This window comes from Bombina bombina, chromosome 3 (assembly GCF_027579735.1).
Source record: "Bombina bombina isolate aBomBom1 chromosome 3, aBomBom1.pri, whole genome shotgun sequence".
Lineage (NCBI taxonomy): Eukaryota > Metazoa > Chordata > Amphibia > Anura > Bombinatoridae > Bombina > Bombina bombina.
Window position 1 is genome coordinate 685,505,733 of NC_069501.1, and position 26,925 is coordinate 685,532,657.

Sequence of the window (26,925 nt, forward strand, 5' to 3'; positions counted from 1 at the left end):
GGCCTGAATTGAAAGAGATTATCTCAGAAATCACTGGGGGAAAAGGCCATGCTCTTCCTCAGGACAAGTCCTTTAAGACAAAGAACAAACAAAATAATTTTCGTTCCTTTTGAAATTTCAGGAGCGGTCTCGCTTCATCCTCCCCTGCTGCAAAGCAAGAGGGTAACACTTCACAACCCAGGGCAGCCTGGAAACCTTACCAAGGCTGGAACAAGGGTAAACAGGCCAAGAAGCCTGCAGCTGCCTCCAAGACAGCATGAAGGGGTAGCCCCCGATCCGGGACCGGATCTAGTGGGGGGCAGACTCTCTCTCTCTTCGCTCAGGCCTGGGCAAGAGACGTACACGATCCTTGGGCCTTTGAGATTGTATCCCAGGGATATCTTCTAGAATTCAAGGACTCCCCTCCAAGGGGAAGGTTCCACATTTCTCGTCTGTCTACAGACCAGACAAAGAAAGAGGCGTTCTTACGCTGCGTAGAAGACCTACATACAATAGGAGTGATCCACCCAGTTCCAATTGTGGAACAAGGGCTGGGTTTTTACTCAAACCTGTTAGTGGTTCCCAAAAAAGAAGGAACTTTCAGACCAATCCTGGATCTCAAAATTCTAAACAAATTCCTCAGAGTCCCATCATTCAAGATGGAGACCATTCGGACAATCTTACCAATGATCCAGGAGGGTCAATTTATGACTACCGTGGATCTAAAGGATGCGTATCTGCACATTCCTATCCACAAAGATCATCGCCAGTTTCTCAGGTTCGCCTTTCTGGACATGCATTATCAGTTCGTGGCTTTTCCTTTCGGGTTGGCCACTGCTCCCAGAAATTTCACAAATGTGCTAGGGTCCCTTCTGGCGGTTCTAAGACTGCGGGGCATAGCAGTGGCGCCTTACCTAGACGATAAAACTCTTAACTACTTGCCGAGCTCTTCATTCCATTCCTCGGCCGTCTGTAGCATGGAGACAATCGGACTAATGGTAGCGGCAATGGACATAGTCCCTTTTGCACGGATACACCTCAGACCACTGCAACTATGCATGCTCAAACAGTGGAATGGGGATTATGCAGGTTTGTCTCCTCAAATACAGTTGTACCAGGGGACCAGAGATTCTCTTCTCTGGTGGTTGTCTCAGGATCACCTGTCTCAGGGAATGTGTTTCCGCAGACCAGAGTGGATCATCGTAACGACCGACGCCAGTCTGTTGGGCTGGGGTGCTGTCTGGGACTCCCTGAAAGCTCAGGGCTTATGGTCTCGGGAAGAAGCTCTTCTCCCAATAAACATTCTGGAACTGAGGGCGATATTCAACGCTCTTCAGGCATGGCCTCGGCTAGCTGCGGCCAAATTCATCAGATTTCAGTCGGACAACATCACGACTGTAGCTTACATCAACCATCAAGGGGGAACAAGGTGTCTCCTAGCAATGATGGAAGTAACCAAAATAATCAGGTGGGCTGAGGATCACTCTTGCCACCTCTCAGCAATTCACATCCCAGGAGTAGACAACTGGGAAGCGGATTTTCTAAGTCGTCAGACTTTTCATCTGGGGGAGTGGGAACTCCACCCGGAGGCATTTGCCCAGCTGACTCAGCTATGGGGCACTCCAGAATTGGATCTGATGGCGTCCCGTCAGAAAGCCAAACTTCCTCTTTATGGGTCCAGGTCCCGGGATCCCCAGGCGGTGTTGATAGATGCTCTAGCAGCGCCTTGGTCCTTCAATCTGGCCTATGTGTTTCCACCGTTTCCTCTCCTTCCTCGTCTGGTTGCCAGAATCAAGCAGGAGAGGGCGTCAGTGATTCTAATAGCACCTGCGTGGCTACACAGGACTTGGTATGCAGACCTAATGGACATGTCATCTGTTCCACCATGGACTCTGCCAATGAGGCAGGACCTTCTACTTCAAGGTCCTTTCAAACATCCAAATCTAATTTCTCTGCGTCTGACTTCTTGGAGATTGAAAGCCTAATTCTATCTAAGCGTGGTTTCTCTGAGTCGGTTATCGATACCCTGATTCAGGCTAGAAAGCCTGTCACCAGGAAAATCTACCATAAGATTTGGCGAAAATATCTTTGTTTGGTGAGAATCCAAGGGTTACTCATGGAGTAAGATTAGGATTCCCAGGATATTGTCCTTTCTCCGAGAAGGATTGGAGAAAGGATTATCAGCTAGTTCCTTAAAAGGACAGATATCTGCTTTGTCTATTCTTTTACACAAACGTCTGGCAGAGGTACCAGACGTTCAAGCGTTTAGTCAGGTTTTAGTCAGAATCAAGCCTGTTTATAGACCTGTGGCTCCGCCATGGAGTCTGAATTTAGTTCTTTCAGTTCTGCAAGGGGTTCCGTTTGAACCTTTACATTCCATAGATATTAAACTTTTATCTTTAAAAGTTTTGTTTTTGGTAGCTATCTCTTCTGCTCGAAGAGTTTCAGAGTTATCTGCTTTACAGTGTGACTCACCTTACTTGGTGTTCCACGCAGATAAGGTAGTTTTGCGTACCAAACCCGGTTTTCTTCCTAAGGTTGTGTCTAATAAGAATATTAACCATTAAATTGTTGTTCCTTCTCTGTGTCCTAATCCTGCTTCGAAGAAGGAACGTCTGTTACACAATCTTGATGTGGTTCGTGCTTTAAAGTTCTATTTACAAGCAACTAAGGATTTCAGACAAACAACTTCATTGTTTGTCATCTATTCTGGTAAGAGGAGAGGTCAGAAGGCGACTGCTACCTCTCTTTCCTTTTGGCTGAAAAGCATCATCAGTCTGGCCTATGAGACTGCTGGCCAGCAGCCTCCTGAAACAATTACTGCTCATTCTACCAGAGCAGTGGCTTCCACATGGGCTTTTAAAAATGAGGCTTCTGTTGAACAGATTTGTAACGCAGCGACTTGGTCTTCGCTGCATACTTTTTCCAAATTTTACAAATTCTATACTTTTGCTTCTTCGGAAGCTATTTTTGGGAGAAAGGTTTTACAAGCAGTGGTGCCTTCCGTTTAAGGTACCTATCCTGTTCCCTCCCTTCATCCGTGTCCTAAATCTTTGGTATTGGTATCCCACAAGTAAAGGATGAATCCGTGGACTGGATACACCTTACAAGAGAAAACAGAATTTATGCTTACCTGATAAATTACTTTCTCTTGTGGTGTATCCAGTCCACGGCCCGCCCTGGCTATTAGTCAGGTAGATTTTTAGTCTAAACTACAGTCACCACTGCACCCTATGGTTTCTCCTTTTTCTTCCTAACCTTCGGTCGAATGACGGGGGTGGAGCTTGAGGGGGAGCTATATGGACAGCTCTGCTGTGTGCTCTCTTTGCCACTTCCTGTTAGGAAGGAGAATATCCCACAAGTTAAGGATGAATCCGTGGACTGGATACACCACAAGAGAAAGTAATTTATCAGGTAAGCATACATTCTGTTTTTAAATCCCACCCTTTGTCTCATTTGTTGGCTCCACAGCTTGTGTAATAGTTCCCAGGAGTAATAGATTGTGGACTCTCACCACCTGTATGAAAGAAAACATAATTTATGCTTACCTGATAAATTCATTTTTCATGCGGTGAGAGTCCACAGGACCCGACACTATGTTTTTCTTTTTAAAAGACACGAGTCCACGGATTTCATCCTTACTTGTGGGATATCGCCTTTTGGTCAGCAAGAGGAGATATCCCACAAGCAAGGATGAAATCTGTGGTTTCAAAGAACAAAACAAACTATTTGAAATGCAAAAATAAAGCTTAAGTTGAGATTTTATACTCTGCAGCTTAAATAACAAGTAATAGGAAACTCGTTAAGGTAAAGACTATTTTACAGTATACTTTCCCTTTTAAGCACTCTGTGGATCAGTCTCTGATTAAACTATTTCCCAAGCACACTTTAATATGGAGATCTAAATCAGAGCGGTCCTTGTTAATTGCTGCTGCCAGTGGCATCTTATTTATTTCACTCTGAAGCAACTCATGGATCAATATTCCAAGTTTGATAGCTTACTAAAAAAATACAACAGACTTGGCAGCTCTGAAGATGTTTTTGTTAATGGACAAAGGTCATGATTAACTTGCACAAGAATAAATGTATGCAATAGGTTTTACCTGTAAAAGTTGAAAAAAATTATTTTGTATTTTGGACTGTGCTTTTTAATTTTTTATTTTATTTTATGGAAAACAAAGCCAATACCTTAAGGCTTAGCCAATGCAAATCACTATCTAATATTAATAAGATGTTGTAGAGCTTGACTTATGATGAGTGGACTAGGAATCTTTTCAATTAACTTGTGGACTGATGCACAGGGTTTCTGCAGCCAGTAATTGACATAGCAAGGGTTACAGAGAACTATAGTCCTGGCAGGTTTCTGGATAGAACTACTATCTAGAGGTGAAGCAAACTTTATTGAATGACAAATTGTTTATACAAGTGGAGCAAAATATATTCTGTGGATGATTAACTTAGTTTGCTTAGAGGGACTGTGATTTCAAAGGTTTTTTTAAATGCCTTGTACATTTTTTTCTGTGTTTCATATTAAAATAATATAGCAAACCTAACCCATACACAACCCAGCAACCACAGCATAAACTAATAAAATTACAAAACTACAAATGCATGTATTCCAAATTCATCTTTATTAAAAACATCTCTCTTAAAAGTTTAGTTTTACACCAGACTGTGATCAGCTGCTAAACTTCATTTCAGTTTTTTTCTTGTAGCGTTAAAGGACTATTACAGTGAAACATTTACATGATCTCATTTGTTAGACCCAGTTGTGCAACTAGCGCTGCAGTTTCCTCTAGGGACCAGCAATTCTCAAGCTGTACTTTACCTATGTGTTTAACCCATTTGGGGGGTTAACATAGATTTGCAGGATCAATAGTGATAAAATGTCATGACGTAACAAATTAATGTGTATATTTTTCACTACAATGGTCCTTCAGGACTGGTGGGTTTATAGCACTGGTTTTCATGCTTTAATTCAGGCCTCCCTAACAGGCCACATTTTGAAGATATCTGAACTGGAGTACAGTTGAAATAATAATGGTTATTTTACCTGCTCTCATTCAAGGTAATCTTGAAAACCTGGCCTGTTGAGGAGACTTGAGGACAGGTTTGAAAACCAGTGGTTTATAGTCTTGTATCTTCTTGGAGTAGTTAGAAACTTTCCAGAAACTTTGAGTACTTTGCCTTCCAATACACACCAGTCTACAGTACTTCATTTGTAGCTGTTGAAGCGTGAGGGGAAAAAGAGATGTGCCTGTGATCATGGCTCTGGGAAATAGACCAAGCGTGAATTGCACACAACAAGTTTGTGCGACTGTGTGGGCCTTCATTTGACTATGAATTGGATTTATCAGAAAGTGTATTTCTAGTTTTCCCTCAAACTGTTGCAGCGTCCTATTCATAACTGGTTGATATATACTAAAGCTATACATAATAAGGCAAGGGTGGATCCAAAATAGATTAGAGGAATAGGTGTCTTCAAGACCTTTATTCAAATGTGGTTTATGAAGATGCAAGCACATTTAGCTGATATTTGTAAATATATATTGTGAAGTCCAATTGACTGCCTTGCAGACTTTTTTCCCCCCCAGAAGCTTCATGGTGGCCAATCCAGGGCTTTCATTTTTTTTTTTTTTTTAATATTGAGGTTTTAAAAGATATTCCTTTACAATGCAAGTTCACTTGCCAACCTTTTCTGTTGACCATATAGAAGAACCCCTGGGACAACTGAATGAAAGATCCACTTTATTTCCATATAATAACATATGAAACATTCATAAGCATGACATTATCTTATGTGGCCTGTTGAACACCCTTCTGTAAAATGGTGTTTATGATTGGTAACTTTGCAAGTGCCCACGTTTTATCTATAGTATAAATGTGTTTGTAGAAATATTACGTTGTTATACATGTTGTCACAGTGTTACATACTATGTTGGTGCTTTATAAACTAAGGATAATAATGTACCCCTTTAGATGAAATCATGTTTTGTGTAATTCTGTGTTTGATATTTGACTGTTTTAAGGTATTTTAAAGATTGCGAAAACAATCAACAACATATTGCATGCTTGTTTTATGGAAATGTAATTTCCACATTAAAATAACTATAAAGTACCAAACAATCCTTTTCTTTTTCTTTTGCATAAATGTTTTGTAGATGATCTATTTATATAGCCTTTAAAGGTTGTTTTTTTTTGTTTTTTTTTAATAAAATGTATAGTTTTGCTTATTTTTAAATAACATTGCTCTGATTTTCAGACTCCTAACCAAGCCCCAAAGTTTTATGAGAATACCGTCAGCTACCTACTCCAGCTTGCTCCTGTTTGTGTAAAGGGTCTTTTCATATGCAAAAGAAGGGGTGGGGGGGGAGTGTCTTATTTCCCACTTGCAGTGGGCATTCCAAGCTACCTTTTCAACAAAGCTAAACTGAGAGCTTCTAAGTAAGTTTTTAAACAGTTTTATACTGGATTTTTATATCCGTATCTGTGCATCTTATTCTTTATATTGGTGTCTATTACATGCAGTTACATGAAAATGAGTGTATACTGTACCTTCAACTCAAAGCTGCAATATCTAATTAGATAGTTATCTAACATTTTTCTCCAGCCATTGCTGCTTGTCAGGTAGTTATCAAATTTGCAATATGTTACTCATCCATCTGTTCCATTTTTTTTAGGCTACAAACTGATTGGAAGCCATTCAGGGGTCAAACTTTGCAGATGGACCAAGGTATGATGTATTTTTTTGTGTGCAAACTTTAATTAGTGCATTTTCTACTAATGTATATTCTTTGTGTATACCATAAATACTATATTTCTGCAGATTTTCCCAGACAGGCAGTATGTATGTATGTGTATGTAACTAGGCCTTAGTCAGACCTTTGAACCAATACAAGTGAGGGAGTAGACACTATCTGCAAATGAGAATAAAGTTTGATCTTTTTCAAATAAAACATTGGCCAAATATTGAATTGTAATTTTGAGATTTGAAAAAAAGAATCATGTTTTTGAAAATATATTCTACTATCTGGTTATAAAGTGGTTACAAATGAAGCAACGATTTGTATTCAAAACTGTATTTCTCACTCAAGCTTTCTACTTACTCTGTTCTCTTTTTCAGTCAATGTTACGTGGAAGAGGAGGCTGCTATAAGCATACATTCTATGGCATTGAGAGTCATCGCTGCATGGAAACTACACCAAGTCTGGCTTGTGCAAACAAGTGTGTTTTCTGCTGGAGGTACGGCAAGAAATACTACTTGTTATATAACAAACACTTTTCATTTATTAAAGGGACAGTCAACACCAGAATTTGTGGTGTTTAAAAAGAAAGATAATCCCTTTATAACCCATTCCCCAGTTTTGCATAACCAACACGGTTATAGATCCTCTGCAAACTGCCCCCTTATTTTAGTTCTTTTGAAAGCCTTGCATTGTTGCCAATCAGTGCTCACTCCAGGGTAACTTCACGTGCATGAGCTCAATGTTATCTATACGAAACACATGAACTAATGCCCTCTAGTGGTCAAAATGCATTTGTATTAGAGCCAGTCTTCAAGGTCTAAGAAATTAGCATATGAACCTCCTAGGTTTAGCTTTCAACTAAGAATACTACGAGAACAAAGCAAAATTGGTGATAAAAGTAAATTGGAAAGTTGTTTAAAATTACATTCCCTATTTAAATCATGAAAGTGTTTTTTTTGGACTTGACTATCCCTTTAAGTATGTGCTTTCCTCTTGAGTATACGATAGTCAGGTAACCTGATCGTCCGCTCACAAACTTCTGATCATTGAGATGTAAGCATTACATGCCATCTTCTCATTTTATACGTGGATCTTCAGAGAGTGTTTATTTTACGCACAAAGTAACTGATTTATAAACGCATCACTTATTAAAAAGTTTTAGAGTCGGACTTGCCTATGGAGTTTGCCTTAAAGTGTCAGTAAACCTAAAAAATAATGTTATATAATTCTGCACATAGTGCAGAATTATGTAACATTATATTAGTGCTATCGTTATAAAACCTAATATTCCTTTTTAATTTTTTTAAAATATGACAGTTTTTCAGACCCGCTCTTCTGAGCGGGTCTGTTTTTATTACACAGCGCATCGGGCCAGCTGTATAGTCGAAGCCCGGCCCGACCGCGCCATAACACTAAGTGCAGCTCGCTCCTGCTCTGTCTGACAGCAGGAGCGAGCTGCACTGTGTATAATGGCGCTGTCGGCCGGGCTGTGACTATACAGCTGGCCCGATGCGCTGTGTAATAAAAACAGACCCGCTCAGAAGAGCACAGAGAGCGAGTCTGAAAAACTGTCATATTTTAAAAAAATTAAAAAGGAATATTAGGTTTTATAACGATAGCACTAATATAATGTTACATAATTCTGCACTATGTGCAGAATTATATAACATTATTTTTTAGGTTTACTGACACTTTAATGTGGGCAGATGAACGTTCAGGTTGTGTTCAAAATATGGTGCTAAAAAATAAATCCTTTTTTTTTTCTTATGAAATCCCAAAAAAATCTTTTGTCATTTCAGACAGACCATAGAAATGTAAAAAAAGTTTCCATTTTACCTCTATTATTAAATAATCTTTTTTTCATATGGTATTGTTTGTTGAAAAGATACCCATGTATGTGTCTGGAGAGATCTATGGCAGGAACTAGTGCTATTATCTAGTGCTCTTGCAAATGAATAACATTCTTGCAAAACTGCTGCCATATAGTGCTACAAACACGTGCACGCTCCTGTATTATTATTATTATTATTATTATTATTTTATCAAGATACCAAGAGACAACTTGATAATAGAAGTAAATTAGAAAGGGTTTGCACATAAATTCCTGTGAGCTCCAACTGCAAAGGGACATTAAAGTAAAACAGATTTTCTTCAATGATTCAGATTGCGCAAAATGTTATAATATGAGTGAATTGGTTCTGTTTTCTACAATTGTGTGCCCCTTCTAATCCTCTTTCTGAGGTGCCAGCTCCTACTGAGCATGTGCAAGATGTCAGTGTATTGTATAGAAGTCTGGGATTCACATGATAACAGGGGGCTGGCAAATGAAAGACATTTCAGATTTATTTTTCACTACATAGTTGTTGATTATGCAATTGAACTGTATACAATGGTCCTTTAGCAAATGGTATTTGCTAGGAGGAATTTGGGACATTGAGAGTAATGTCCCAGAAGATACTGGGCACTTGGGACTTTTAGTGTGAATAAGAGCACACTTCAAGCCGAGTTGCTCCAAAAAGAATGACAGAAGCATTACTGAGTGTGTGCAAAGTTGATCCACGAAGAACACACTTTTATTTACAGTAATGGTTTAGATAATACAAATGGTTTGTCAGTATTGTCCAAAGCCTTCTTTGAAGAAAATAACATATAAAGGATTTGAAGGGGGCAACCAGGTGCTGAAAGTATTTGTAGGTTTATATTACACCTTTATAATATAATTTCTCTTGTAAGGTGTATCCAGTCCACGGATTCATCCATTACTTGTGGGATATTCTCCTTCCCAACAGGAATCTGCAAGAGGACACCCACAGCAGAGCTGTCTATATAGCTCCTCCCCTAACTGCCACTCCCAGTCATTCTCTTGCAGCTCTCTACAGGAAAGGAAGTATCAAGAGATATGTGGTGAATTAGTGTAGTTTATCTTCAATCAAAAGTTTATTTTAAACGGTACCGGCGTTGTACTGTTTTTACCTCAGGCAGAAATTAGAAGAAGAGTTTTGCCTGAGGTTTTTGATGATCTTAGCAGGTTGTAACTAAGGTCCACTGCTGTTCTCACACATAACTGAAGAGTATGGGAAAACTTCAGCTGGGGGAATGGCCTGCAGAATTAACTGCAGAATTTTCTAGAGAGATAAGGTCTAGAAAATGCTGACAGTGCCTGATATATTTAAGGTAAGCCTGATTACAGTGATTTAACAAACGACTGGGATCATGCTTGCAGTAAAGGGTAATATTCATGTTACTTGCTCTTATTACTTAGTATGTAAAACGTTTGCATGATATATAAAAAACGTTTTTTACTGAGGGTGATAAATCTTTATTTGGGGCATAGTTTTCCACATGGCTGACTAGATTTCTCCTAGGAGTAGTTATTTATGGCCCTTTCACTTTGAGTGCATGGTGGGAGGGGCCTATTTTTGCGCTCTAATTGCGCAGTAGTTTTTACATTCTGAGACATCCAGCTTCCCTGAAGGAGTCCCCTGACATATTGGACCTCTGTAAAGGGTTTTTGTGCCTACAAAAGTCGTTTTATGGGCAGGTAGGAGCCACAGTAGAGCTGTGGCAGTTTGCTTGTGACTGTTTAACGGTTTTACCGTTTTTCTGCTTCGTTTTTGAGCCTGAGGGGTTAATCATCCATTTGCAAGTGGGTGCAATGCTATTTTAGTCTATTATACACACTGTAAACATTTCGTAGAGTTTACTGCTTTTTTTCACTGTTTTGCAGTTTATGTGTTTGTTTTTTTCCTTTAAAGGCACAGTACCGTTTTTTTATATTCTGCTTTTTCACATTTATTAAAGTGTTTTCCAAGATTGCTGGTCTCATTACTAGTCTGTTAAACATGTCTGACATAGAGGAAACTCCTTGTTCATTATGTTTAGAAGCCATTGTGGAACCCCCTCTTAGAATGTGTACCAAATGCTCTGATCTTACTATAAATTTTAAAGACCATATTCTGGCTTTAAAAGATTTATCACCAGAGGAAATTGACAAGGGGGAAGTTATGCCGACTAACTCTCCCCACGTGTCAGAGCCTATAACTCCCACTCAAGGGACGCCAAGTGCATCTAGCGCGCCCATTGCGTATACTTTACAAGACATGGCGGCAGTTATGAATCATACCCTTACAGAGGTATTGTCCAAACTGCCAGGGTTACAAGGAAAGCGAGACAGCTCTGGGGCTAGAACAAATACAGAGCTCTCTGACGCTTTAGTAGCTATTTCTGATATACCCTCACAATGTGCAGAAGCCGAAGCAGGAGAGCTTCTATCTGTGGGTGATTTTTCTGATTCAGGGAAGACACTTCAACCTGATTCTGATATGTCTACATTTAAATTTAAGCTTGAACACCTCCGCGTGTTGCTCAGGGAGGTTTTAGCAACTCTGAATGACTGTGACGCCATTGTAGTCCCAGAGAAATTGTGTAAATTGGATAAATACTATGCAGTGCCTGTTTACACTGATGTTTTTCCAATCCCTAAGAGGTTTTCAGAAATTATTACTAAGGAATGGGATAGACCAGGTGTACCGTTCTCTCCCCCTCCTGTTTTTAAAAAGATGTTTCCTATAGATGCCGCTACATGGGACTTGTGGCAAACGGTCCCTAAGGTGGAGGGAGCCGTCTCAACCCTAGCGAAGCGTACAACTATCCCTGTCGAGGACAGTTGTGCTTTTCTAGATCCAATGGACAAAAAATTAGAGGGTTACCTTAAGAACATTTTTATTCAACAAGGTTTTATTCTCCAGCCCCTTGCATGCATTGCCCCTGTCACTGCTGCTGCGGCCTTCTGGTATGCCAATTCATTTGTTTCTGACGCCGTTGTTCATTTAACCAAACTAACGGCTAAAAACTCAGATTTTGCTATTCAGGCGCGTATGGCGCTATGGCTCAAATCCTGGTCAGCTGACGTTACTTAAGTCTAAGCTTCTCAACATTCCCTTCAAGGGGCAGACCCTATTCGGGCCTGGACTGAAGGAGATCATTTCTGATATTACTGGAGGAAAAGGTCATGCCCTTCCTCAGGATAGGTCCAACAAATTAAGGACCAAACAGACTAATTTTCGTTCCTTTCGAAACTTCAAGAGTGGCGCAGCTTCAACTTCCTCTAATACAAAACAAGAGGGAAATTTTGCCCAGTCCAAGCCGGTCTGGAGACCTAACCAGGCTTGGAACAAAGGAAAGCAGGCCAAAAAACCTGCTGCTGCCTCTAAAACAGCATGAAGGATCAGCCCCCGATCCGGAAACTGATCTAGTAGGGGGCAGACTTTCTCTCTTCGCCCAGGCTTGGGCAAGAGATGTCCAGGATCCCTGGGCGTTGGAAATTGTGTCCCAGGGATATCTTCTGGACTTCAAAGCTTCTTCCCCAAAAGGGAGATTTCATCTCTCACAATTATCTGCAAACCAGATAAAGAGAGAGGCATTCTTACATTGTGTTCAAGACCTCCTAGTTATGGGAGTGATCCACCCAGTTCCAAAGGAGGAACAGGGGCAAGGCTTCTATTCAAATCTGTTTGTAGTTCCCAAGAAAGAGGGAACTTTCAGACCAATCTTAGATCTCAAGATCCTAAACAAATTTCTCAGGGTCCCATCCTTCAAGATGGAGACTTTTCGAACCATCCTACCTATGATCCAGGAGGGTCAATATATGACTACCATGGACTTAAAGGATGCTTATCTTCACATTCCGATACACAAAGATCATCATTGGATTCTCAGGTTCGCCTTCCTAGACGGGCATTACCAGTTTGTGGCTCTTCCCTTTGGGTTAGCTACGGCACCAAGAATCTTTACAAAAGTTCTAGGGTCACTCCTAGCGGTCCTAAGGCCGTGGGGTATAGCAGTAGCCCCTTACCTAGACGACATTCTGATACAGGCGTTGAATTTTCAAATCGCCATGTCCCATACGGACATTGTTCTGGCATTCCTGAGGTCTCATGGGTGGAAAGTGAACGAAGAGAAAGAGTTCTCTATCCCCTCTCACAAGAGTTTCCTTTCTGGGAACTCTGATAGATTCTGTAGAAATGAGGATTTACCTGACAGAGGCCAGGTTGTCAAAACTTCTAAATTCCTGCCGTGTTCTTTATTCTACTTCTCGCCCTTCGGTGGCTCAGTGTATGGAAGTAATCGGCTTAATGGTAGCGGCAATGGACATAGTGCCGTTTGCCTGCCTACATCTCAGACCGCTGCAACTTTTGCATGCTCAGTCAGTGGAAAGGGGATTACACAGATTTGTCCTCTCTACTAAATCTGGATCAAGAGACCAGGGATTCTCTTCTTGGGTCCATCTGTCCAAGGGTATGACCTTCCGCAGGCCAGATTGGACAATAGTAACAACAGATGCCAGCCTTCTGGGCTGGGGTGCAGTCTGGAACTCCCTGAAGGCTCAGGGCTCGTGGACTCAGGAGGAGGCACTCCTTCCGATAAATATTCTGGAACTAAGAGCGATATTCAATGCTCTTCAAGCTTGGCCTCAGCTTGCTGCGGTCAGGTTCATCAGATTTCAGTCGGACAATATCACTACTAGGGATGCACCGATACCGATACTAGTATCGGTATCGGTGCCGATACTGAGCATTTTCACAAGTACTTGTACTTGTTTACAATGCTCCGATGCCTCAGCCGATACTTTTTGAACCCTGTGGGGGAAGGAGGGAGCCTTGCGTGAGGAAGCTCCTGCTGTGCTAATACTGTACAATCAGAGAGAGCTACAGTAGAGACTGAGGGGCGGGACCGCGCTATTGCAGCAGGGAGCTAACACCTAACAAGGTAGACACTCAGAGATCGACGGCGTGTGGAGGAGTCAGACTGTATCAAGGTTAGGGGATTTTGCTTATGTGTGCATTATTTTATTATTTAAATATTGCAGCCAGCAGCCGTTACTAAAAGATAGCAGCCAGGTTAGGGGATATTTTTGCTTAAGCCATTATGTCTTGCAGGTCCGTTATTAACTGGAAACAGGGTTGAAAAACACAAACAGCGTTTGAACTGTTAGCTTAAGTTCAAACGCTGTTTGTGTTTTTCAACCCTGTTTCCAGTTAATAACGGACCTGCAAGACATAATGGCTTAAGCAAAAATATCCCCTAACCTGGCTGCTATCTTTTCAGCCATCAATGAAAATAATATATAAATACCCCCAATGTCTCTCTGCAATACGTAGTCCCAGGCTCCAGCTCATGCAGACCAACTCCCAATCAAGACACACACGTAATGCATATGAGTTGCGTGATGTGAATCCCTTCGTTCTCCACCCTGGTGTCAGACATAGTTTCAGAGCACTTTAACATAGTCCCAGGAGTTGGAGGTACTTAGTCTTGTTTATTAATGATGCATTAAAAACGCCTAAGCAGCGTAGCAGACATAGCAATTTTCACTGATTCTAACACCGGAGTGTGCCAGTACTTGTGATGCTTCTGGCTGCACACTCCGGTGTTAGAATCAGTGAAAATTGCTATGTCTGCTACGCTGCTTAGGCGTTTTTAATGCATCATTAATAAACAAGACTAAGTACCTCCAACTCCTGGGACTATGTTAAAGTGCTCTGAAACTATGTCTGACACCAGGGTGGAGAACGTAGGGAAAGCATTTTTGAAAAACGTTATACATTAGTATTTTTATTGTTACAGTACACAGAGAAGGGCACAGTGCATTGAAGTCACATAGTACAATAAAAATACTAATGTTTAACTAACCTTTTTTCAAAAATGCTTTCTTGCTTAAATAAAAAACGTTTTAGTGACCTTATTTTTCACTGCCCAGTAACACACTGTGCAGCATCTTCTCCCCTCCGTATGTGCTCCTCCCCTGTGCCTCTGCCCCATGTGACTTACCGTGTCATACTGTGAGCCCAGACTGACTAGGAAGTGGAACAGGAACAGAGTGCTGCTGTCTGCTGTTTAGGATTTCAAGGTAGAAGCCCCAATGTGTCCCACTGCATAATGTCTTCCCCCAATGTTCCCATCCAAATGTCTCACTGACTGGTCTGATTAGCTGATACAAAAGTGGCCAGGCATTTCTTCTAGTTAGACAAGGAGTTGACTATTAAACTTCTTTTTTAGACATTTGCCACAATAGAAAATAACTTTCTCCTCTCATCTGCACCACATGCTAGGGGTAGAACTCATTGTCCTCCAAGACAGTTTCAAATAATCCAATTGTTAACCCATTGACCACCAGAGGACTGCAGTGAATTGCTTTACACTTTACAGTGCATAGCAGCTTTTCTGGCAGCTATTTGGTTAACTGTATTTGTGTGTGTATTACTTGGAGCTGTCTTGGAGGACAATGAGTGAGTTCTACCCCTAGCATGTAGCTCAGAGGTGGAAAGGAGCTGCTTGGTGCTCAGTGCTGATGCTGTGATTTGCAAAAGAAGTGAGTCTGCAAAAATATATTTCTACTACACTACTTGTGTAAATGGAATGGTGTTCCTCAATCTACAGCACTTCATCAACCCCTGCACTAGTATAAGTTAAATTATATGGAACTGATCCCTTTATATTTGTGTTTTAAGTTAAAATACAAATATCAAGTGATCAGTTCCATATAATTTAGCTTATACTAGTGCAGGGGTTGATGAAGTGCTGTAGATTGAGAAACACCATTCCATTTACACAAGTAGTGTAGTAAGATTTTAACAGAGAAGGGAGGAAAGTTAAAAAAAAAAGTATATAACAAAAGGCTGTGGCTTGGCCATTCTTCTAATATAGTCTGGTGATTTGTTTGTGCTCCTTCCCAGTGCATTACTGTGCATGTTTTATATCTTCTTGAAGAATGCTGTGGCCATCACAGACATTCCAACCTGCAAAAGCTCATTTCAGGGAGGTGGCTCCACCCGCTACTGCGCCGCCGCTACCCCTAGTGTTGCCACCTCAGCCATGTTTTCCTGGGCCCTTATGAGTTACACATGCTGCAGGGTGTGCAGGGAGGAAAATGTATTGTGTTTCTGGACAGCACTATTCATATTCATTCCTGCACACCCTGCAGCATGTGTAACTTATAAGTGTTCTATATTTTAAGGGACAGGTGGCAACCCTAGCCACCCCCCTCCCAGTTATATATTGGACACCTTGAAACCCTAAATAAGATAGAGACTTATCATTAAAGTAGCTTCCCACTAAAGTCACATTAAAAAAAAAAGTAGCTTTATTGCACAACCACATACAACAAACCTATTTTCCAGTGATCGTATACTTGTTGAATGCTTAAATATTTTAGAATACGAAGTTTAATTACGTGCAGTAAATAAGGTAGTATTTGTGTTTTATTTTATTAGAATCAATGGGGGCTTGTTATATATTTATTTTTATGTTTGTTCTGTGAAATTTACTTGAGTTGTTACAACAAGCCAATAAAGCTGCCTTTTTTATATATTTCATAATGTATTTTGAGTTACAGTTCTTCATACTTATAAAGAAGCTATCTTAAAGGGCCACTAAACCCAAAATCTTTCTTTCATGATTCAGATAGAGAATAGAAATTTAAACATCATTACAATTTACTTCCATTATATATTTTGCTTCATTTTTTAGATATCCTTAGTTGAAGAAAAAGCAATGCACATGGTGAGCCAATCACACAAGGCTTCTATGTGCAGCAACCAATCGGCAGCTACTGAGCATATCTAGATATGCTTTGCAGCAAAGAATATCAAGAGAATAAAACAAATTAGATAATATAAGTAAATTAGAAAGATGTTTAAAATTGCATTCTCTTTCTAAATCATAAAAGAAAAAATGTGGTTGTCATGCCCCTTTAAAACATTAGTTAGTCTGACTCTGTTGTAATGTGCTTGGGAAACTGTCACATGACAATAGAAAAGTATCGGTACTTGGTATCGGTGAGTACTTGAGAAAAAGTATCGGTACTTGTACTCGGTCTTAAAAAAATGGTATCGGTGCAACCCTAATCACTACTGTAGCCTACATCAACCATCAAGGGGGAACAAGGAGTTCCCTAGCAATGTTGGAGGTTTCAAAAATAATTCTATGGGCAGAGGTTCACTCCTTGCCATCTATCAGCTATCCATATCCCAGGAGTAGAGAACTGGGAGGCGGTTTTTCATCCGGGGGAGTGGGATCTCCATCTGGAGATATTTACACAGTTGATTCAACTTTGGGGCAAACCAGAACTGGATCTCATGGCGTCTCATCAGAACGCCAAGCTTCCTTGTTACGGATCCAGGTCCAGGGATCCCAAGGCAGCGCTGATAGATGCTATAGCAGCGCCTTGGTCCTTCAACCTGGCTTATGTGTTTCCACCGTTTCCTCTGCTCCCTCGTCTGATTGCCAAGATCAAGCAGGAGAGAGCTTCGGTGATTTTGATAGCACCTGCATGGCCACGCAGGACTTGGTATGCAGATCTGGTGGACATGTCATGCCTTCCACCATGGACTCTGCCGCTGAGGCAGGACCTTCTACTTCAGGGTCCTTTTAACCATCCAAATCTAATTTCTCTGCGTCTGACTGCTTGGAGATTGAACACTTGATTTTATCAAAGCGTGGTTTCTCTGAGTCGGTCATTGACACCTTAATTCAGGCTCGAAAGCCGGTCACTACTAAAATCTATCATAAGATATGGTGTAAATATCTTCATTGGTGTGAATCCAAAGGTTACTCATGAAGTAAGGTCAGTATTCCTAGGATATTATCTTTTCTCCAAGAAGGATTGGAGAAGGGATTGTCAGCTAGTTCCTTAAGGGGACAGATTTCTGCTCTGTTTATTCTTTTGCACAAGCGTCTGGCTGATACCCCAGATGTTCAGGCGTTTTGTCAGGCTTTAGTTAGAATCAAGCCTGTGTTTAAACCTGTTGCTCCGCCATGGAGTTTAAATTTAGTTCTTAAGGTTCTGCAAGGGGTCCCGTTTGAACCTTTGCATTCCATAGATATTAAACTTTTGTCTTGGAAAGTCTCTGTTTTTAGTAGCTATCTCCTCGGCTCGAAGAGTTTCGGAGTTATCTGCTTTACAATGTGATTCCCCTTATCTCATTTTCCATGCAGATAAGGTAGTGTTACGTACCAAACCTGGTTTTCTTCCTAAGGTGCTATCTAATAAAAATATCAATCAGGAGATTGTTGTTCCTTCACTATGTCCTAATCCTTCTTCAAAGAAGGAACGTCTATTACACAATCTTGATGTGGTTCGTGCTTTAAAATTTTATTTAAAGCTACGAAGGATTTTCGTCAAACATCTGCTTATTTTGTGGTCTACTCTGGACAGAGGAGAGGCCAAAAGGCTTTGGCAACTTCTCTTTCTTTTTGGCTAAGAAGTATAATACGCTTAGCTTATGAGACTGCTGGCCAGCAGCCTCCTGAAAGAATTACAGCTCATTCCACTAGAGCGGTAGCTTCCACATGGGCTTTTAAGAATGAGGCTTCTGTTGAACAGATTTGTACGGCGGCGACTTGGTCTTCGCTTCATACTTTTTCTAAATTCTACAAATTTGATACTTTTGCTTCTTCGGAGGCTATTTTTGGGAGAAAGGTCTTACAGGCAGTAAGACCTTTAGCTTTGGTATTGGTATCCCACAAGTAATGGATGAATCCGTTGACTGGATACATCTTACAAGAGAAAACAAAATTTCTGCTTACCTGATAAATTTATTTCTCTTGTGGTGTATCCAGTCCACGGCCCGCCCTGTCATTTTAAGGCAGGTGTTTTTTATTTTTAAACTACAGTCACCACTGCACCCTATAGTTTCTCCTTTCTCTTGCTTGTCTTCGGTCGAATGACTGGGAGTGGCTGTGGGTGTCCTCTTGCAGCTTCCTGTTGGGAAGGAGAATATCCCACACGTAATGGATGAATCCGTGGACTGGATACACCACAAGAGAAATAAATTTATCAGGTAAACATAAATTTTGTTTTCTTTTATCATTTATTTATGAATTTACTTGTTAGTTTATTCTTGGTTTTTGTAAATCTTCAAAAGTGTAAAGCTTAATTGTCAGTAAGTCCTAGAATAGGGTATATGCGTGCACATATAATTATTAAATGCAATTTCTTATACAGGGAGTGCAGAATTATTAGGCAAATGAGTATTTTGACCACATCATCCTCTTTATGCATGTTGTCTTACTCCAAGCTGTATAGGCTCGAAAGCCTACTACCAATTAAGCATATTAGGTGATGTGCATCTCTGTAATGAGAAGGGGTGTGGTCTAATGACATCAACACCCTATATCAGGTGTGCATAATTATTAGGCAACTTCCTTTCCTTTGGCAAAATGGGTCAAAAGAAGGACTTGACAGGCTCAGAAAAGTCAAAAATAGTGAGATATCTTGCAGAGGGATGCAGCACTCTTAAAATTGCAAAGCTTCTGAAGCGTGATCATCGAACTATCAAGCGTTTCATTCAAAATAGTCAACAGGGTCGCAAGAAGCGTGTGGAAAAATCAAGGCGCAAAATAACTGCCCATGAACTGAGAAAAGTCAAGCGTGCAGCTGCCAAGATGCCACTTGCCACCAGTTTTGCCATATTTCAGAGCTGCAACATCACTGGAGTGCCCAAAAGCACAAGGTGTGCAATACTCAGAGACATGGCCAAGGTAAGAAAGGCTGAAAGACGACCACCACTGAACAAGACACACAAGCTGAAACATCAAGACTGGGCCAAGAAATATCTCAAGACTGATTTTTCTAAGGTTTTATGGACTGATGAAATGAGAGTGAGTCTTGATGGGACAGATGGATGGGCCCGTGGCTGGATTGGTAAAGGGCAGAGAGCTCCAGTCCGACTCAGACGCCAGCAAGGTGGAGGTGGAGTACTGGTTTGGGCTGGTATCATCAAAGATGAGCTTGTGGGGCCTTTTCGGGTTGAGGATGGAGTCAAGCTCAACTCCCAGTCCTACTGCCAGTTTCTGGAAGACACCTTCTTCAAGCAGTGGTACAGGAAGAAGTCTGCATCCTTCAAGAAAAACATGATTTTCATGCAGGACAATGCTCCATCACACGCGTCCAAGTACTCCACAGCGTGGCTGGCAAGAAAGGGTATAAAAGAAGAAAATCTAATGACATGGCCTCCTTGTTCACCTGATCTGAACCCCATTGAGAACCTGTGGTCCATCATCAAATGTGAGATTTACAAGGAGGGAAAACAGTACACCTCTCTGAACAGTGTCTGGGAGGCTGTGGTTGCTTCTGCACGCAATGTTGATGGTGAACAGATCAAAACACTGACAGAATCCATGGATGGCAGGCTTTTGAGTGTCCTTGCAAAGAAAGGTGGCTATATTGGTCACTGATTTGTTTTTGTTTTGTTTTTGAATGTCAGAAATGTATATTTGTGAATGTTGAGATGTTATATTGGTTTCACTGGTAAAAATAAATAATTGAAATGGGTATATATTTGTTTTTTGTTAAGTTGCCTAATAATTATGCACAGTAATAGTCACCTGCACACACAGATATCCCCCTAAAATAGCTCAAACTAAAAACAAACTAAAAACTACTTCCAAAAATATTCAGCTTTGATATTAATGAGTTTTTTGGGTTCATTGAGAACATGGTGGTTGTTCAATAATAAAATGAATCCTCAAAAATACAACTTGCCTAATAATTCTGCACTCCCTGTACATTTTGCACTCTGCAGCTGGTATTACAAGTCATTAAAATACATTAAGGGAAAAACAATTTTGCAGTATGCTGTCCCTTTAATAACTGGTCCTAGTATCTGGACTTGGTGTTCTCCACAGAACATTTTGCCAGTTAGGTGGCATTATAAAGTAGCTGAGTGGGGGCAGTGCAATACATTACAATACTATAGCATTTTCTATTATTTATAAATGTTCCTTAAAGGAACAGTCTGCTCCAGAATTTTTATTGTTTAAAAAAGATAGATAATCCTTTTTACTACCCATTCCCTAGTTTTGCACAACACAGTTATATTAATACACTTTTTACCTATGTGATTGTCTTGTATCTAAGCCTCTGCAGACTACCCCCTTATTTCAGTTCTTTTGACAGACTTGCATTTGCCAATCAGTGCTAACTCCTAGGTAACTCTACGGTAGTGAGCACAATGTTATCTATATGGCACACATAAACTAGTACTGTCTAACTGTAAAAAGTTCAAGGTGCTAGAAATTAGCATATGAGCCTACCTAGGTTTTGCTTTCAACAAAGAATACCAAGAGAACAAAGCAATTTAATGATAAACATAAATGGCAAAGTTGTTTAAAATTGCATGCCCTATCTGAATCATGAAAGTTTAATTCTGACTAGACTCTCCTTTTAAGCTATCCAAAGCACAAATAATTTAATTGCATATTTTAACATAAATTAATTGAAAGATAATTTGTGCAACAAATATTTTTTTTTTTTTAATATTCGCTCATTTTAGATTTATCTGTAGAAGATGATGAAAACAGAAGCGCCACGTGGCCTAGTATTGTATATTAAAGTATAATCAATGCAAGAAAGTGGAAACTCACATGTAGGAAAGCACCCCTTTGGTGCAAGTATATCAGGCTGGAATCTGTCACCCAGCAGACTGGCCTCTCGTGAATCACCAGCAAAGTAGGAATGGTTCTTTCCCAAAAGTTTTTCTTTTTTAGTATAACTCAGGTAATATGTTTGCTAGAGAGCCTTTCACCTAGCTGAATAATTAGCCTGACCACAGATATTTCACCCAGCCTGCTACACTTGCACTAAAGGGGTGCTTTCCTACATGTGAGTGAATTTCCATTTTCTTGCATTGATTATACATTTGTATGCAATACTAGGCCATGTGACGCTTCTGTTTTCATCCATCTTCTACAGATTACTGATTTTGGGTTTTCAGACCATCAGTACCCCCACAGAGAGCAGCCTAAGTCTGGACTGATCAAAAGTGTTCCTTTGAAACTCATATCACTGCAGATATATGGGACTTTATTTCATTATTTCATTTTTATTATTTTTTATTTGATTTAATCATTGCTTTATAACTTGTCTTGCTTAACATAATTTTTTTTGTTTTCATGTGATTCATTGGTAATTTTTACACTTTATTTACTTTTAAGTTTGTCACCATTTAAATATATTCTCTCACACTTAACAATTTTGACTTAGGGCGCCCCCTTTCTTTTACTATCATTTTAGATTTATATTGGCTTAAACTTCTCAAACTTTAGCCAGGTAGTCAATAAAATCAGCCAAGTGGTGTGCCCATTAAATAGGTCCTGGGGAGAACACTGGGATATGTGAGCCCTCTGAGTGCCACATTGCAGTAGGTAGCTGTACTTTAAACGCCTCATGTGTATTCTGTAACCATTGCTTGCACAACTGAAATAGTATGCTGTAGCAGCATGGGTGCAGAGCAAAACCCTATGAGGTCATCACACTGCAATCTGCTTCATGTGCAATTCTGGCAATCATGAGGTTATATCACTGTTGAAAGTATGTTATGTCACTCATTATTTGCCCCTGTGTGTCTACAGTAATCAAGGGATTCACTCACTGACAATCACTGGGTTAAAGGGACATTAATCCTCTGAGTACAACTAAAATGACATCTTACTGCTTACCACCATGCTATTGTTCTTCCTCCTGTAGCTCAGCTTGTCTCATTTTATTCCCCTTACAAGTGATAGTGAAGCTCTGTATCTTCACACTTGTAGTCTTCTAGAAGAGTTGTGTGTACACAAATTAGTGACATTTTTGGCAAGCCGTATAGTGCACTTCAGTTTAGTGTGTACAATACAGAGATGGAAGTGTCCTTTTCTTTTATGTAATTGGCAAGAGTCCATGAGCTAGTGACGTATGTGATATTCAATACTACCAGGAGGGGCAAAGTTTCCCAAACCTCAAAATGCCTATAAATCCACCCCTCACCACATCCACAATTCAGTTTTACAAACTTTGGTGGTGAAGTAAGTTTGTGCTTGATTTTCTTCTGTGATAAGCGCTTCTCAGCATTTTGAAGCCCAATTCCTCTGAGTGCAGTGAATGTCAGAGGGATGTGAAGGGAGTATCACCTATTGAATTCTATGGTTTTCCTTGCGGGAAGTCTTTTCATGGGTTCGCTGTTATCAGTCATAGAGATTCATCTCCTACCTCCCTTTTCAGATCGACGATATACTCTCTCATATATACCATTACCTCTACTGATAACTGTTTCACACTGGTTTGGCTATCTGCTATATGTGGATAGGTGTCTTTCGGTAAGTATGTTTTCATTACTTAAGACACTTTCAGCTATGGTTTGGCACTTTATGTATTAATGTAAAGTTTTAAATATATGTATTGTACTTATATTTGCCATGAGTCAGGTTTATGTATATTTCCTATTACAGACCATCAGTTTCAAAATTGGGAAAAATGTATTTAGGAAGTTTTTTTTTTTTTTAATTACCTGGGGTATAGTCTTTTTTTCTTCAAAATTGACTGTTTTCTTTAATTTTCACGGGCAAAATTAGGCTTGCGAGGCCTCAAAATGCTATTATTTATTGGGTCATTTTTGGTGCGAACATACGTTCGTTGACGCAAGTTTGCCATGTCTTGCGTCTTAGTTGATGCCAGGTTCCTTGCACAAGGTTGCGTCTGCCATGACGCGATTTGCTTCATTTCCGGATGTTAGCGCCAAAAAATTTCATTTTGCATTGCGCGTCATTCTTGGCACCAAATAATTTAATTATTTAAACCTTACTTCCTATATGTCTCTTGCCTTACTCTATGTTCAGAGGGCTATGCTGTTTGCATTTTTTCCCATTCCTGAAACTGCCATATAAGGAAATTGATAATTTTGCTTTATATGTTGTTTTTTCTCTTACATTTGCAAGATGTCTCAATCTGATCCTGTCTCAGAAACCACTGTTGGATTCCTGCTGCCTGATAACAGTTCTACCAAAGATAAGTGTATCTGTTGTAAATTAGTAGAGATTATATCTCCAGCGGTAGTATGTAACAGTTGTCATGATAAACTTTTACATGCAGAGAATGTATCCATCAGTACTAGTACAAATCCTGTTGTTCCTTCAACATCTAATGTACATGATATCCCTGTGAATATAAAAGATTTTATTGCTGATGCGATTCAGAAGGCTTTGTCTGCTATTCCGCCTTCTAATAAATGTAAAAGGTCTTTTAAAACTTCTCATAAAGTTGATGACATTTCAAATGACCGACAACATACTGATTTATCCTCCTCCTGATGAGGATCTATCTGATTCAGAAGATCCTACCTCAGAGATTGACACTGTCAAATCTACTTATATCTTTAAGATGGAGTATTATAGTTCCTTGTTAAAAGAGGTGTTGATTTCTTTGGATATTGAGGAAACTAGTCCTCTTGATATTAAAACTAGTAAACGTTTAAATTCTGTTTGTAAACCTCCCGTGGCTACTCCAGAGGTTTTTCCAGTTCCTGATGCTATTTCTGATATGATTTCAAAGGAATGGAATAGGCCTGGTACTTCTTTTATTCCTTCTGCTAGGTTTAAAAAGTTGTATCCCTTGCCATCAATTAGATTGGAGTTTTGGAAAAAAATCCCCAAAGTTGATGGGGCTATCTCTACTTTTGCCAAACATACTACTATCCCTATGGAAGATAGTACTTCTTTTAAAGACCCTTTAGATGGGAAACTTGAATCTTATCTAATGAAAGCTTATTTATATTCTGGCTATCTTCTCAGGCCTGCCATTGCTATGTCTGATGTTGCAGCTGCATCAACTTTTTGGTTGGAAAGTTTAGCGCAACAGGAAACGGATCCTGATTTATCTAGCATTGTTCGCTTGCTTCAACATGCTAATCATTTTATCTGTGACGCTATTTTTGATATCAAAATTGATGTTAAATCTATGTCTTTAGCTATCTTGGCTAGAAGAGCTTTGTGGCTTAAATATTGGAATGCTGACATGGTATCTAAGTCTAGATTACCATCTTTCTTTCCAAGGTAGCAATTTATTTGGTTCTCCGTTGGATTTAATTTTTTCAACTGTTACTGGTGGGAAGTGAGTTTTTTTTACCTCAGGATAAAAGATCTAACGGTAAATCTCAGACTTATAATTGTTTTTCGTTCTTTTCGACAGAATAAGGAACAGAAAGCCAATACTTCCCCCAAAGAATCTGGTTCCAATTGGAAACCCTCTTCAAGTTGGAATAAATTCAAGCCTTTTAAGAAACCAAAGCCAGCCCCCAAGTCTGCATGAAGGTGCGGCCCTCATTCCAGCTGAGCTGGTGGGGGGCAGATTAACATTTTTCCAAGACATTTGGGCAGATTCTGTCCAAAATCAATGGATTCAGAGCATTGTCTCTCAAAGGTATCGAATAGGATTCAGAGTAAGACCTCCTGTGAGAAGATTTTTTTCTCTCATGTGTTCCAGCAAACCCATTGAAGGCTCAGGCCTTTCTGAAGTGTGTTTAGATGTAGATCTTTCAGGGGTAATTATACCAGTTCCGTTTCAGGAACAGGGTCTGGGGTTTTATTCAAATCTATTCATTGTCCCAAAGAAAGAAAATTCATTCAGGCCAGTTCTGGATTTTGAACCATTTTGTGAGTGCCAACTTTCAAAATGGTGACTATAAGGACTATTCTGCCTTTTGTTCAGCAAAGTCATATGTCAACGATTGTAAGGCTTTAACCACTTTAGTTAGAGGTTAGTTATGGGTTTGTAGCTTCTCAAGTTATTAAATTCAATATTGAAGGATTGAACTTTGAAAAAGAGAAGCATTTAGTCTCTAGATAAAATTAGATTAAACATAATCAGCACAAGCTTGGTTTAACAAGAAGTTGGGGAAAATAGAGACTTGAATATAAAGTAAATTATAGAGAGAATGTGATTCTTCAGCAATTGCAATCTGTAACAAAGTGTTCATAAAGTTCGTAGCTTATACCTTGATGTCATATTATATTTAGAGAAAGCACAATAATGAATTAATGCAGTTCTTAGTCGTTGTTATCAAGTTTACTTAATCCAAGTACCAAGATAGAGACTTCAATTCAGTTACAACGTATTGTCCCAAATATATATATAAATATGAACAAAAATAGTATTTCACAGTAAGTTCTATTTTCACTTTATCAAAGAGAATGCAGGGTACCTGTATCGGATGTACTGACTTGCTGCGACAGACAATAACTGTAAGTTGCGGCAGGGAGTGGTGTTGGAAGCGAGGCTCGTGACGTCAACACAACTTAGTTGTATCTCTGTGAATCGGATAAGACCGTAACAATGTAGATTGAGTAGCAAAGGTAACTGAAAGTAAACTTGATTAAATTTAGTATTTGGTAAACAGTTGAAAACAGTAAGTAAGCACATATGATGATGAGGATGATAATGAATACATAAAACAATTCAAGTTGAAAAGGCAAACTTGTAGTAGCGAAGTGTCCCACGAAGCAGAGAGGTAAACGTCTCCAAGAGATCAGGATTCAAAGTAGACACATTCGACTCAGAGAGCAGTGAGAGACAGATGCACTGAATACACACTAATTATCAAGCAAAGGGGAATGAACATCCTTTTAAAGGTAAATGTGTAGGAGGAGATATAATCTTAAAGGTACATAACATAGGGATATGAAAACTATAGACTTACAGGATGCACATCTTCATTTTCCGATTCATCCAGACCACTATCAGTTTCTGAGATTCTCTTTTCTAGACGAGCATTAACAATTTGTTGCTCCTTAATTTGGCCTAGCGACAGCTCCAAGAATTTTTTCAAAAGTTCTCGGTGCTCTACTCTCTGTAATCAGAGAACAGGGTATTGCAGTGTTTCCTTATTTGGACGATATCTTGGTACTAGCTCAGTCTTTACATTTTGCCGAATCTCACACACATCAACTAGTGTTGTTTCTTCAAAGACATGGTTGGAGGATCAATTTACCAAAAAGTTACTTGATTCCTCAGACAAGGGTCACCTTTTTAGGTTTCCAGATAGATTGTATCCATGATTCTGTCTCTAACAGACAAGAGACGAATAAAATTGGTTTCAACTTGTCGGAACCTTCAGTCTCAATCATTCCTTCAGTGGCTATGTGCATGGAAGTTTTAGGTCTCATGACTGCAGCATCGGACGCGATCCCCTTTGCTCGCTTTCATATGAGACCTCTCCAGCTTTGTATGCTGAAGCAATGGTGCAGGGATTATACAAAGATATCACAATTAATATCCTTAAATCCCAATGTTCAACTTTCTCTGACTTGATGGTTAGACCACCACCGTATAATTCAAGGGGCCTCTTTTGTTCGTCCAACCTGGACTATAATCACAACAGATGCAAGTCTT

General features: G+C 39.8%; 1 protein-coding gene across 1 annotated transcript in view; it reads left to right on the plus strand.

Moving 5' to 3' along the window:
* Positions 1-26,925, plus strand: part of LOC128653901 (S-adenosyl-L-methionine-dependent tRNA 4-demethylwyosine synthase TYW1) — an 824,555-nt gene that overhangs the window by 319,782 nt on the left and 477,848 nt on the right. The window contains exons 9-10 of the mRNA XM_053707460.1: positions 6,660-6,712; positions 7,103-7,221. Coding sequence (XP_053563435.1) covers positions 6,660-6,712; positions 7,103-7,221 — 172 coding nt within the window. The remainder of the gene's footprint in view (positions 1-6,659; positions 6,713-7,102; positions 7,222-26,925) is intronic.